General features: G+C 37.5%; 1 protein-coding gene across 3 annotated transcripts in view; it reads left to right on the top strand.

The window, feature by feature from the left end:
• Positions 1–774: 774 nt before the first annotated feature.
• CCDC93 (CCC complex scaffolding subunit CCDC93) overlaps positions 775–13,268 on the top strand; it is a 51,315-nt gene continuing 38,821 nt past the window's right edge. For 2 of the 3 annotated variants that reach the window (XM_089520164.1, XM_089520163.1), the window contains exons 1-6: positions 777–965; positions 5,333–5,446; positions 5,925–6,019; positions 6,669–6,780; positions 7,426–7,524; positions 9,056–9,112. In XM_089520164.1, the coding sequence (XP_089376290.1) occupies positions 924–965; positions 5,333–5,446; positions 5,925–6,019; positions 6,669–6,780; positions 7,426–7,524; positions 9,056–9,112 (519 nt within the window). In that variant the 5' untranslated portion in view covers positions 777–923. Of the gene's footprint in view, positions 966–5,332; positions 5,447–5,924; positions 6,020–6,668; positions 6,781–7,425; positions 7,525–9,055; positions 9,113–13,268 lie in introns of all 3 variants that reach the window. The other variant, XR_016280881.1, reaches the window with a different exon arrangement.

Below are 13,268 nucleotides of genomic sequence, written 5' to 3'. Positions count from 1 at the left end.
ACCTGTTTTATGTTTGCATAATTGTTTTAACTTTTAAAATTGTTTGTTTTTAAAATTGTATATTTATATATTTAATGCTTTTATATTGTATTGTTTCAGACTTGCTGCTCACTGACTGGAGTGCCTATATATTGGGAGAAAAGCAGGATATAAGTAATATAAAGTGTGTATATATATATATGTGTGTGTGTGTGTGTGTGCATGTGTGTACTTTATATATGTTAAATACCACCTTTCTCCCAGTCACTGTTTGGACATGGCATAATTATTTTACCTCTTAAAATTTTCGTTTTTAATGTCATATTTATACCTTTTAATGCTTCGCCACTGTTCTTAAATGCTATTTGGATTTGCTGCTGCCTGCCTTGAGTCCCTGCAGGGGGAGGAAAGTGGGGTACGAGTAAATAATAATAATAATAATAACAACAACAACAACAACAACAACCCCAATCCAATTATGATAGTTTAGAGTCCCATGAAATGAGCTCATTTAATGAACCACTGGAGAAAGGAAAGCTCAAAACTACACCTCCAGCCCTGTTTCAAAACAAAGAGCCCACATTTTACCACACTACTAGACACCACACCAAAACAACACAACAGACCACCTCCTCCTCCCCCTAAAGCCCTACTTTCCTAATCCCAGTTTGGCCCCCTTCCTCCATTTCCCCTCCTGACTAAACCTCTTCCGTTCCAAGCAGTCACATGAGCAGCCTACTACGATCCCTCCCCCCCCCTTTTTTTGACGAGATGGTACGATCTGAGCTGGGCGGGCGAGCTGCGGAGCAAGAGTGGGAGAATCCAATGGAGGGAATAGGGGGGGAGAGAGCATAAATTCCTTGCGGAAGGGGCGAAGGGTTCTTCCCTCTTCCCGGCTCGCGTTGGAAAGGGCTGCTGCAGGGAAAGGAGGAGGAGGAGGAGAGATGGGTGCCCTGAAGGGGCAGGAGCCCCAGAGCCCCCGGGAGGTAAGCAGGGCACCCAGGGAGAGGAAGGAAGGAAGGAAGGAAGGAGGACGCCTTGGGGATGGGTCTCAGGGTCTGTGTCTGAGAGAAGGGAGCAATATGCTGAGGGGTGTGTATATGGCTCTCTCTCTCTGTGTACACACACACATGTATATATAAACACACATACACAGATATATATATATATATATATATATATGCAGAGAGAGGTATATACACACAGATATGTATATATATATATATACATACACACGTAGCTACACACAGATGCACGCATGCACATGCATACACATGTATATAAACACACACATACACAGATACATATATATGTACACCCATACACAGAGAGATACATGCACACACTATATAGAACCACATATCTACACACACACGCATATCTCTGAGGACACAGATATACACACACACATACATACACATGTATGTAAATGTGTGTTTATGTGCATGTGTATATACGTGTATATATATACACACACACCCCCATACATAGACACACATTTATATATACAGAGAGAGGTATATACACACATACACTCACACACACACATATACACTCACATATCTACACACACACATATATCTGTACACACAGATATACATTGTGTATGTGTATATATATATTGAGGTGTATATGTGTTTACGTGTGTATGTGTTTATATACATGTGTATATTGCTGTGTACACATATATGTGTGTATAGATATGTGAGTATATATATATATCTGTGTGTGTGTGTCTGTATATATGTGTGTGTGTTTCTGTTTATATACATGTGTATGTAAGTGTGTGCATGTGTGTATGTGTGTGTATATGTCGACATATACACACCCATACATTCACACACAGATATACAATATATGTATCTACATACACATATATCTGTACACACAGATACACACATACACATGTCTATAAACACACTATATATATATATATATATATATAAACAAATATACACCTCACACAGTATCACACACACACACACACATATATACACAACTACACATATATATATGTACACTCATGCACACACACATATATATATACACACACACACATACATAAACACAAACATACGCTCACATGTCTACACACACATATATCTACACACATACATATACATATAAACACACACACACATTTTGTATTTTTTTCTTGACTATCCTACATTTTGGGGTGTCTTGTCCTCCTTTATGGTGAGGACATCTGGTCACGTTGTCCCCTCACAATAGCTATGCTCCCAGGGACATGACAGTTCCTGCCTGAATCCTTATCAGGAATCCAAAGTGATTATATATATATATATATATATGTCTCATAGGTTTCCCATATTCTTTACTTGGTCATTTTCTTTTGTGCAAGTTATGGGTTTCACTAAGAGTTATGAAGTTACTCCAGATGTTTTGAGGAGAATTTTAGCAATCCCTGATGGCATGCCATGAGGGATGGGGCTTCTGCAACTCAAATACCAATTGTGGAGGCAGAAATTCTTCATTTGGACATAACAGACTAGTGGCCCTTTCAGATTACACATTTTGCTTCCATTTTAGCCAGGGTGACCAGATGTCCTAATTGCAAAGGAGGACAAGGCAGCGCAAAATGTAGGACATTTGAGAAAAAAATGAACAATACTGTATGACAAAATAAAAGCTAAAGAGTTTCATATAAATATAAATTCATGCTTCTTAGTCATGCTCCAAATGGAGGACATTTTGGAATTACTCCTGGACAGAAGGTTGGAAGGTACGACATATCCTGGAAAACGGGGACCTCTAGTCACCCTGCATTTTGCCTGCCATGGCTGCATCCTATGAAATCCTGGCATCTGTACTTTGGGGCGGCACCAGAGTTCTCTGGCTGAGAATTATAAATGCCACTCCCTAAACTACAAATCTGTGGATTGCATAGGATGGAACATAGTGGAATCTTAGTGCTATAATTCGTGTAGCATAAAAGGTTCCTTTAGAGATAGCCTTTCTGTTTTTGTGTGGAATCTTTCACATATTTGTAGGGTGGGAGAAAGAGATAGAATTTCTATACGGCTTTATTACTGGGTTGTGTTTTTGTATGAGAAGGTGACAACAAACACATATGTTTTTCAACTTGGGTTTGCTGTTTTCCAAATATACTATTATATTGCAGGATGTAATTAGTACTGATGAGAAAATTCATTATGGCTTTGAACACATCACATGAATCCTTGGATAGAAGGCTGGCCCAGTAAGTTTGAAAATTTAACATGAAGACTGACCTAGATGGATGTAAAATGTACCTCATCCAGGTTTGACTGTGCTTTTATTTACAGGCACATCATCATCATTACTATTTTAATTTAATTTATATCCCGCCTTTCTCCCAAGATGGTATTCAAGGCAGTTAATTGTTTGTTTTCAAGTGATATTTCCCCCCAAAATAATTTGGCAATAGACAAAATCCATTATCTCTCATGAGTCTGAGAAACTGTGTAAAAACACACAGTAGTTTACCAGCAGCAATGTGGGGTGTTGTTTCAATTCTTAATTTCTTAGTTTGAACTGAAGCTAGACGTCTTGGAGGCAGGTTTAAGGAATAAGAATAGTATTTGTGATTACTGTTTTTATCATAAGCTAAATGAGTCGAACCATGATAATTTTTGTTGAAAAGATTGGAAGCTGAGTCAAAGAGAAAGAGGTCCAGTATGATCAGATTGCTGAATTAGAACTGGATAGACCCATATTCAACCAGCATGATGTAGTAGTGGTCAGAGCATTGGACTGTGACTCTGAAAACCAGGGTTCGAATCCAGGCTCGGCCATATAAATCCACTGGATGACCTTGGGCAAGTCACACTCTATCAGCCTCAGAGGATGGCAGTGACAAACCCCCTTTGAAGAAACTCGCCAGGAAAGCCCCATGACAGGGTCTGCGTAAGTTGGAAATGACTTGAAGGCACCCAGCAACAAGACCCATATTCAAATTCTATGCAGCTATGAAACACAGTGAGTGGCCTTAGTTCTCTCATTGTCTCTTAGCCTGATCTATCTTTACAGATCAGTTGTGCTGATATAAAAGGGGAAGCAAAGAATTATGAAGAGTAGGAATAGATAAAGTTCAGCTCACAGGTCACATACAGCCCTTTGGTCCCTTATATGCAATCTGTGGGACCCTACAAAGCCCCCAGATCCTCAAAATACTTAAACATTTCAGGGTGATTTGGGGGCAAAAAAAAAATGGCTACAACTGGTCAAAATCATCACAAACCTCCAAGAAATGCAGCAATTTGAGTCACTTGACCCTTCAGAGCACCCAAATCTCCCCAAAACACTTTAACAAGAAGGAAAGGGCCAACATGGCAGCCTAAAGTGACATTATCACTTTGGGCATACCGAAATGATCTGATCACCAGATAGGGTGAGCACAGGGAGGAAAAATGACTCCAGCACCTTGCACAGTTGCCCACCCCTGGTGTAAAGTGTCTAAAGAGTGTTGAAGGAAATGTGCAGTATAAATGCAACTATCTAAATAAAAGCTAAAACAAAAGAAAGAGCATTACTGGAGACTGTACTTCGGCCTCACCTACAGTCCACAAAGTTTAAAAAAGAAAACATACCCCTAGCTTTAGCTAGGTGGAAGGATTTAAATACTAGAAAATTATGTGACATTTTATAGAAACTAAATATTATTTTAAGTTTCCATGCCAGAACTGAACCCAAGGGTCTAGTTGCAAGATTCAAATCTCAGGAAGTATAGCACAGGCATAAAAATGTGAGAAATCTTGCAGCCATCACCAGCTTTTTGACATAGCCAGACTATAGTAAAAACTTGCCTCAAAGAGGCGATTTTTTTAGAAAAGGAAAGGAAAAAATTGTAAGGACTATGATAACTTATTCAGTTTTAGAAATGTTTCTTAAAATAGTTTGAACATTGGTTCTGCAGGCTGTGTGACTGTCAAATGAACTTTAGTCTCTACTCCTTCTGCTGAGGAAAATAATTAATTAAAATAAATTCTTGTGATGACAATAAACCTGATCCTAGCTGGTGCCAGCTAATGGGGGAGGAGGTCTTTGTGATGGTCAAATGATTTTTAAAATAAATAACTTTGTCCAGTTACTTTTACATAATCGTAGTGGTTTATTTAAAATAAATGCAAAGTATGCAAGATATAAATAAGATAAAATGGAAAACGATGGTGTTGCTGATATGGTCGAAATGAATTGTGAGATTAGTTATAGATTATTTGTCCCACCTTGGATCCTGAATTGGGAGAAAGGCAGGATAGAAGTTAAATAAATGGGAAAAAAGTACATCTGCTGCCAAGTATTTTGTTTGCATCTAGAAGGAGATGGATTTTTAAAAATATATTATATTTTTTAGGTTGAAACCCGAGAGGATGAAGAACAAAATATTAAGTTAAGTGAAATTTTAGAGCTGCTGGTGGCAGCAGGATACTTCAGGGCACGAATTAAAGGTCTTTCCCCATTTGACAAGGTATGGCTATAATTGTGTACATTAGCCTTCCACAATATTGTACACAAAGCTACATGCTTTAATTATTTAAGTAGTTAACTAAAATATACGCATATTGCCTTGCAGAAGTATTCATAAATACACATTGATTTTTCTGCATACTGTTGTGTTACAACCTGGAATTCAAATGGAGTTAATTGACACTGTTATCATTTTGTGTACTCTAGATATTCTACATTGTGATTTGTTATTGTGACAAGAATGTAAAATAAACAAAACCAAACTGGTGTGGGTACTTCTTGAGAATGAAAATGGCTATCAGAATGATTTGCACTGTACTTCCTTAGGTTAGCATAGTGACCAAGTTCCTGGAGAAAATTACACTGAAGATAGGAAATGCATTTTTTTTAAAAAAATGTTTAAAACCATTTTGAAGCACTTTTTATGTTTCCCTCAAGTATCTACTAGTGATAAAATGAGAGTGTTTGCTTTGTTCTAGGTGGTCGGTGGTATGACTTGGTGTATCACGACATGCAATTTTGACATTGATGTTGACTTACTGTTTCAGGAAAACTCAACTATTGGTCAGAAAATGTAAGTTAATATGAAGTTTATTTGTTATTCAGTAGTTCAATGAGGCTTGCAGAAGTCATGTTCAGAAAAATGAAACTTGTAGAAAGTATCATGATAATGGTGGTGTCATTGTATACAGTGTGATACTGAAAATGATTCACACATAGAACTCTTATGTTTGCTGTATACACATCCCCCTGGTACCTCTGCTTGCCCCTTTTCTTTAAATGCCTAAAATGTATTTCTAAAAATTTCTCAACTGAAGTTTTAAGTTACTGCAGCATTAGAAATGTGGGGACTGAAGAAAAATTTTATTGGGGTGTCATCACCCTTATTTTGCCTGCCTACCGCTGACTATACCCTGGTGAATGTGGTATGAATATTGCACAAGTGTTCATATACATTGCCTGCATATGTGAAGAGGAAACACATGAGGAAAATAAAAAGAAGGGAAGGAAGGGCTTCAAGTCTGCAAATCTCTGTCTCTGCCACTTTGTGATTTTGGTCCTTTCCTTTTATTTACCTTTTTAACTCTGTTCTTTTTGGACACTAGAGGGCACTTTCATGCTGGTAAATGCTTTCTTTGTGCGTGTGTACGCGCGCGCACACACGCACACACACACAGAGTCTCCTCCTGCCTTAAACTATCTCATGTTTGACTCATTTCCAGTGCCTTAACTGAGAAAATTGTGTCAGTCTTGCCCAGAATGAAGTGCCCTCATCGCTTGGAGCCTCATCAAATACAGGGCCTGGATTTCATCCACATATTTCCTGTGGTGCAAGTAGGTGCTCCTTGATTTTTAAGAACTGATCCCTTGCTGATACAAATGTGAGGTGCCCATCTGCGGGTTTTTTTCCTCCCCAGCAGACCTAATAGCCATTGGGAGGTGATTCTGGTCAGGGAAATAACATTGGTGAAAGTGAAATAGTAAAATAGAATAGATGTTCTTATGGAAGACACATGCCTCCAATGAAGCATTTTTTAATTCTTTGGCCACCCATTTGTTTGGAACTACAGCTCCTATCAAACAGCACCATTTCTCATGCTGGGAGGAGCTGATGGGAGTTGAATCCCAAATGTCTGGATGGCTGCAGATTCTGGAACTTTGAGAATGTATCCCTTACTGCAGAATCTACTTTTAAGTAAAGTATATTTCAGTATAAGTTTTGATCCTTAACAACTGACATCTTAAATATATCTTTTTAAAATAATTTTCGTTTCATTTGTATCCTCAGACTTTCATTTAAGCAGTTCTAATTTATCTCTTTTCTTTTAAAAACAACAACCTGAAAGGCATACAATTTGCTTTTTAAATGTGAATCATTTATTAGCAAGCTAGTGTTGTTCTAGTGTCACTGTAATTTATCTAATTCTTGGGAATGTATGCCTTGATACTCTTTACTTTTGATTATTTGCTTAATCCCAGTGGCTGGTGAAACGTGCTATAGAAACACGGGAAGAAATGGGGGATTACATTCGCTCCTATTCCATATCTCAGTTTCAAAAGACCCACAGTCTACCAGAGGTAAGCATTTAACTGCATCTTTTGTAATGCAAAACTAGAGGGAGGACTGATCATCTTAATATTCTTCAAACTGGATGGGACTGATGCAAACCTAGAATCATAGAATCGTAGAGTTGGAAGAGACCGCAAGGGCCATCCAGTCCAACCCCCTGCCATGCTGAATTGGCTGTAGGTTTTAAGACATAAGCTAATAAATCAAACTTTATGAACTGCTGTAGGACCTTATGTGTGAACCAATGCAGTATAGTGCTTTGAGTGTTGGACTAGCACACAGGAGAGCCAGAGTTCAAATCACAGCTCAGCCATGGAAACTCACTGGCTGACTTCGGGTAAGTCACCCTCTCTCAGCCTCAGAGGAAGGCAAGAGCAAACCACTACTGAATCAATTCTGCTAAGAAAACTCTAGTGATAGATTCATTTATGGGTGGCTATTAGTCAGAAATGACTTGAAGGAACACTGCAACATAGGCCCTTATGAGTTAGTATTCGATCAAGGAATTAGCACAGTGATTTATTGAAACTTCTGCAGTGTTAAGGGTCTAATTGAATGAAATTTTTAGTACATCCAAATATACTCAAATGACCTGGCAGATTGTTGTTGAAAGCACTATGAGGCAACACTCGTATCCAGTAGTGACTGGCAAAAGGGTGGATTTTAATTTTTAAGACTGTTTTCACAAGAGAATCTGGTGTTTACCTTTCCATGCCTTGGAAATATTTCATATTCATATTCTAACTTTGTCTTCTGAGTAGTGTAGACCCACTGATTCAATGAAATTTATTTTAGTGCTGTCTTAACCAAGTTTTCATTGATTCAGTGATCTGCCATACTTTAGGCTAACAGCTGGGTGTAGATCCTTGATCAGGTTGACAGATGTCCATTATTATAAGGGACGCTCCTTATAATAGAAAAGCATGGCCTACATAAGGAAAATTGGTTCCCAAATAAGGATCAGCCATTATAACAGTGGTTCCCAACCTTTTCTATGCCCTACACCCCTGGGAAATGTATCATTAATATTTGCATTACAAAAGTAGTATCACATTTGACAATGAAGAAGTCTAATTTTTAATTTTTGAACCATAAATTGAGCCACACACAGTACTGCAGGTGAACAAACTGAACTTTTAAAAAATAATCTTTTACCTCAGTGCATAAAATGCAAATCTAAATTGATCAATGGGATTCTAATTTATTCAGGAAAAAAATGAGTGATGACTCATCACAAGGACACAAACCACTCTGTCACACCCCCTGAAATTCTATCTCGCACCTTATAATATGGGACACATGGAAACCCCAGGTCTTGAGCTCAGTGGGGTGTAACCTCAGGTAAGTGTGTAGGTTTGCAGCCTCAGAGTGATTATAGAAAGTTGACACATCCACACTCTTTGTATATTTGAACATCACAATTATGGGTAAAATAACAAATGAGCTCATGACAAACAAGCTGAGCAATGTCTGTTAGCACTGTTGGAGTTGAATTGGTAGTTGCTGCTGTTGTTTAAAGTTGTCCTGATTCCTTTTCAGGATGATGACTTCATGCAAAGAAAAGAAAAGGCTGTCAGAGCAGTTAGTGAGATCACTGTAAGTTTGAGCTTCAGTCATGTGGATTTTTCTGGAAAATTTTTCTTCTTCTTCCAAATGTACTAAATCTGTGATGGGGAGTATGTGATCATCCAGTTATTGTTGGTCATAAACCTTATTATCATTATTTATTTGTTCTCATGTATGACCTGCCTTTCTCCCAATAATGGGCTAGCAACATATTGAAAAAGAATACAGATTAAAACTGTACAAAAACTTTGATGAAAATATAAATATTTTAAAAACAATTGATGAATTCATAGGAATAATAACTCTTTTAAAGTAAATTGAAATTTTAAATCTGCTGAGATTATTGGATAACTAATCCATTCATTGTGGTCCTAAGTAATTTTAATAAAACAATATTTTTTTAGAAAAGGAATTTATCCAGAGTGGACAATACAGTAGTGGAAAAATATCAGTCTCTACTTGGAAAAGGTAACTTTTTCAGACTGAAGGTTCTTAAGTACCCAAATCACTGTGGACAGTAGGAATTGTAGTTCAAAAAATAACTTTTTTCAAACCCTACATATCATTAGCAAAAAGCTCTATAAGAATTTTCTGGTGAAATCATGGAATATGGGAGAGAAAGTGAAATGCAGCTTTATAAATGATAATGTTTCCTAAGTTAGTACAAGAGGATGTCTGTGCTGATGCAATAAAAATGGTATTGGATAAACCCTTGTACTAACTCTGAAAATTCATAATGGAGCCTCCAAACTAGTGCAATGATATAATTGGATACTGGCCTACATGTATAGTAATGGCTGTCATTCATTGATACCCCAGATGTTTTGGACTTCAACTCCCAGAAGCCACAGCCTGCATGGAATTCTAGGTGTTGAAATCTTGAAAACCAGAAGTTGACACTTGCTGGTGTATAAGATTTTATTACAGGTTCAGTCTCTCTTATCTGGAATTCAGAAACCCAAAATATTCCAAAAACCAAAAACTTTTTCAGAGTTGACTAAAGTAATGATAGCTTTCCTTTCTGATGGTTCAGTCTACGCAAACATTTTTTTCATTTGCAAAATTATTTAAAATCTTGTATAAAATTACCTTCAGGCTATGTGTATAAGGTATCTATAAAACAAATGAATTTTGTGTTTAGATTTGGGTTCCATCTCCAAGGTACCTCGTGTGTGTGTGTGTGTGTGTGTGTGTGTGTGTGTTTGTGTATGCAAATACAGGTATTCCAAAATCTAAATAAATCTAGAATCCAAAACTTTTCTGGTCCCAAGCACTTCAGATGAAGGAGACCTAAGTCCAAAACCCACTGCAGAAATAATCCAGTTTGAGATTACTGTAACTGCCCTGGCACAGTGGTAGGAAATCCTGGAAACTGTAGTTTGATATGGCACCAGAGCTATCTGACAGAGAAGGCGAAATATCTCACAAAACTACAATTCACAGGATTCTCTAGTATTGAGCCACAGCAGTTAAAGTGGTCTCAAACTAGATTATTTCTGCAGTGTGTTTTGGCACTCACTCTGTTTAAATCTATTCACATGTTGGAATGTTAACTGTAATGAGGTTAGGGCTTTCTATTTGTATAGATTGCTTCCTCTTCCTGTAGATCTATTAGCAGCCTGTCAATTTTAGTTTGATACAAACTGGATTGTTTTTAGAAGCTTGAGGCACAGAAATTACATTGTACCATTTTTTAAACACATATTTTCCCTACTTTTGCCTCTGTATAAAGTGATGTCAGTTTAAAAGACCAAATAAAATAGAACAGTGTCCTGTTGTGTACTCAAAATATGTAATTTTGAATGGCTTCCATTGCATTTCAGCTGATATGCTTGAGTTTTGAAAAGATTTCCCACTTGTGAAACTGCCAAGACTGATCAAAACATGTTCTTGTAAGTGGGGAGGTCTGTTAAAAAGCTCTTGACATATCTTCCTCAGGCAGAGTCAATGGAGTAGAGAAGCCAAGTTGTGGAAACAGTGATCTCATTTGTCATTATATTTTGGAGAAAGTAAACTGCCTCTGTCATTGTGTCTGGAAGAAAGTGCAGGCTGTCATTGTCAGGAGTTCAGTCTTTGCTGTTCTGTAGTATTTGTTACAATGAATTTCTGGCAGTGATGACATTCTTTTGTTATAGTACTTATACAGTAATGGTTGGATGTATTGGAACATATTTTGTTTTAAGAAATTACTTGATTCTTTTTCTTTTTTGTATTTCTTTTCCTTCCAACCGAGCCTTTGAATCAAGTAACCATGATAATCACTTATTTCAAACTGACTATGATGATCAGCTTCTTGGTTTTGTCATCTCAAAGCAAAATGTAAGGAGACCCTGGGATGCTGAATGATTCAGAGGTTGCATCCACACTGCAGAAATATTTCAGTTTGACACCTCTTTAACTGCCATGGCTCAATGCTATGGAATCCTGGAATTAGTAGTATTAGTTCCAAAGTGACCTGAAGCAGCTTTATTTTGGCCTGTCTGTTCAGGCCCATAGTTACCTAGTATTGAGCCGTGGCAGTTAAAGTGATGTTAAACTGGATTATTTCTACAGTACAGATGCAACCAGAGCCTGGAAAGTTTGACTTTTATGGGTCAGTTCCCAGAATATTCTAGCCACTAAATTATGGAAGGTATGTACATGAAAGGTGATTTATCCAGTTGTGGTATGTATAATTTTAAACTAGAGCCCTTTGGATAAGTTGGCACTGCAGCACTGAATTGTTGGAAATCAAATAGAAGAGGTCCTTCATCTATTCATCTTCAAGAACACTGCTGTTGGACAACTGTTGGGAATTGGACAGAAGATAACACATTCATTCTTGCTGTTACTTGTATGGATATCCTCTCTTTTTTCCATAGGCTGCTTCTACAGTGCAGAATTAATGTAGTCTGATACTGCTTTAGGTTCAAAACACACTGCAGAAATAATGCAGTTTGAGATGGCTTTAACTGTCCTGGCTCAATGCTAGGGAATTCTAGGCTGTAGTTTTGTGAGACTGTTAGAGAGATCAGTCAGAGAGCACAATAAACTACAATTTCCAGGACACTCTAGTGCTCAGCCAGGGCAGTTAAAGCTGTCTCAAACTGGATTATTTCTGCAGTGTGTTTTGGACCTTAGCTGCCATGGCTCAGTACTATGCAATTCTGAAATTTGTCATTTTGTGAGAAAGTTAGCCTCTGTCAGAGAGCTCTGGTGTCATAACAAACTATAAATCCCAAATTGCATTAGTTTTGCAGTGTGATAGCAGTTCTCTTCATCTTTACAGCTTAGTGAAGCCATATAAATACTGTTAATCAGTGGAGGTGGGTTGAAGCTTGGTTCCAGCTCGATTTAAAATATGCTAACTTGAATACTAGACCTAGTGCAAAATTCTTCATAAGATAGGCACAGCAATGGCCTGATGTCAGACATATTGGTACCAGAAGCAAAAGAAGAAATAGGGGTTTGTTTGTTTTTTCACAACTCACCCTTCAATCAGGCTGCATGGTCCCTGCATCTGTACAAGTCATGTTCATACTTGAGGTAGAAAATATCCAGATGTGCTTGTCCACAGGAGTAAAAACAAAAGCCAAAACAAAAGCAGCTAAATATTAATTATTTTAGTTGTCTGTTTATAAGACTGGAATCCAGTGGCAAAGGTGTCAGCATCACTCTGCCTAATAGTAGGGCCAGCTCTGCCTTGCCTGTATTACAAATTAGTGACACAAGAAGGCTCAGAAACATCTTTGTCTATTCACTTGGAGGAGGAATAGTTATGATAATGCGAGTTGTGTTCTGTTCAACCACTTTGCCTTCAAAGTAGTGTAAATATTCAGGCGTATTTCTATTGCTTTTGATGAGTGAGATACTAGAAGCATTTTCTTCATTTTCCCATTCCAATTGTGCTACAATCAATTTTTCTTTTATGTGTGTGTGTGAATGACTAAAGTAAGTGGCTCATAATTAGGCATAATTATTAGTTAAAAGTTAGAAAGAAAATTAATGAGCACTTAACTTCAGTAACTGAAAACTGAGTCTTATCTGTTTAATTGTGCAAGGAATTTTGTGTTTTGGTTATTTAATCACTAGCATTTCCCCATACTGTCTTCAGATGTTTTGCAGGTTATTTTCTGAGATTTGTTTTTATTGTGTGCCTTCAAGTCATTTCTGACTTATGGCGACCCTCAGGTGAACCAATCATGGA

The sequence above is a fragment of the Sceloporus occidentalis genome, unplaced genomic scaffold (genome assembly GCF_023333645.1).
Source record: "Sceloporus occidentalis isolate IW3139 unplaced genomic scaffold, rSceOcc1.0.p SCAF_4, whole genome shotgun sequence".
Lineage (NCBI taxonomy): Eukaryota > Metazoa > Chordata > Lepidosauria > Squamata > Phrynosomatidae > Sceloporus > Sceloporus occidentalis.
The sequence above is the reverse complement of the archived record's forward strand: the minus strand, read 5'-3'. Positions and strand labels throughout refer to the sequence as shown.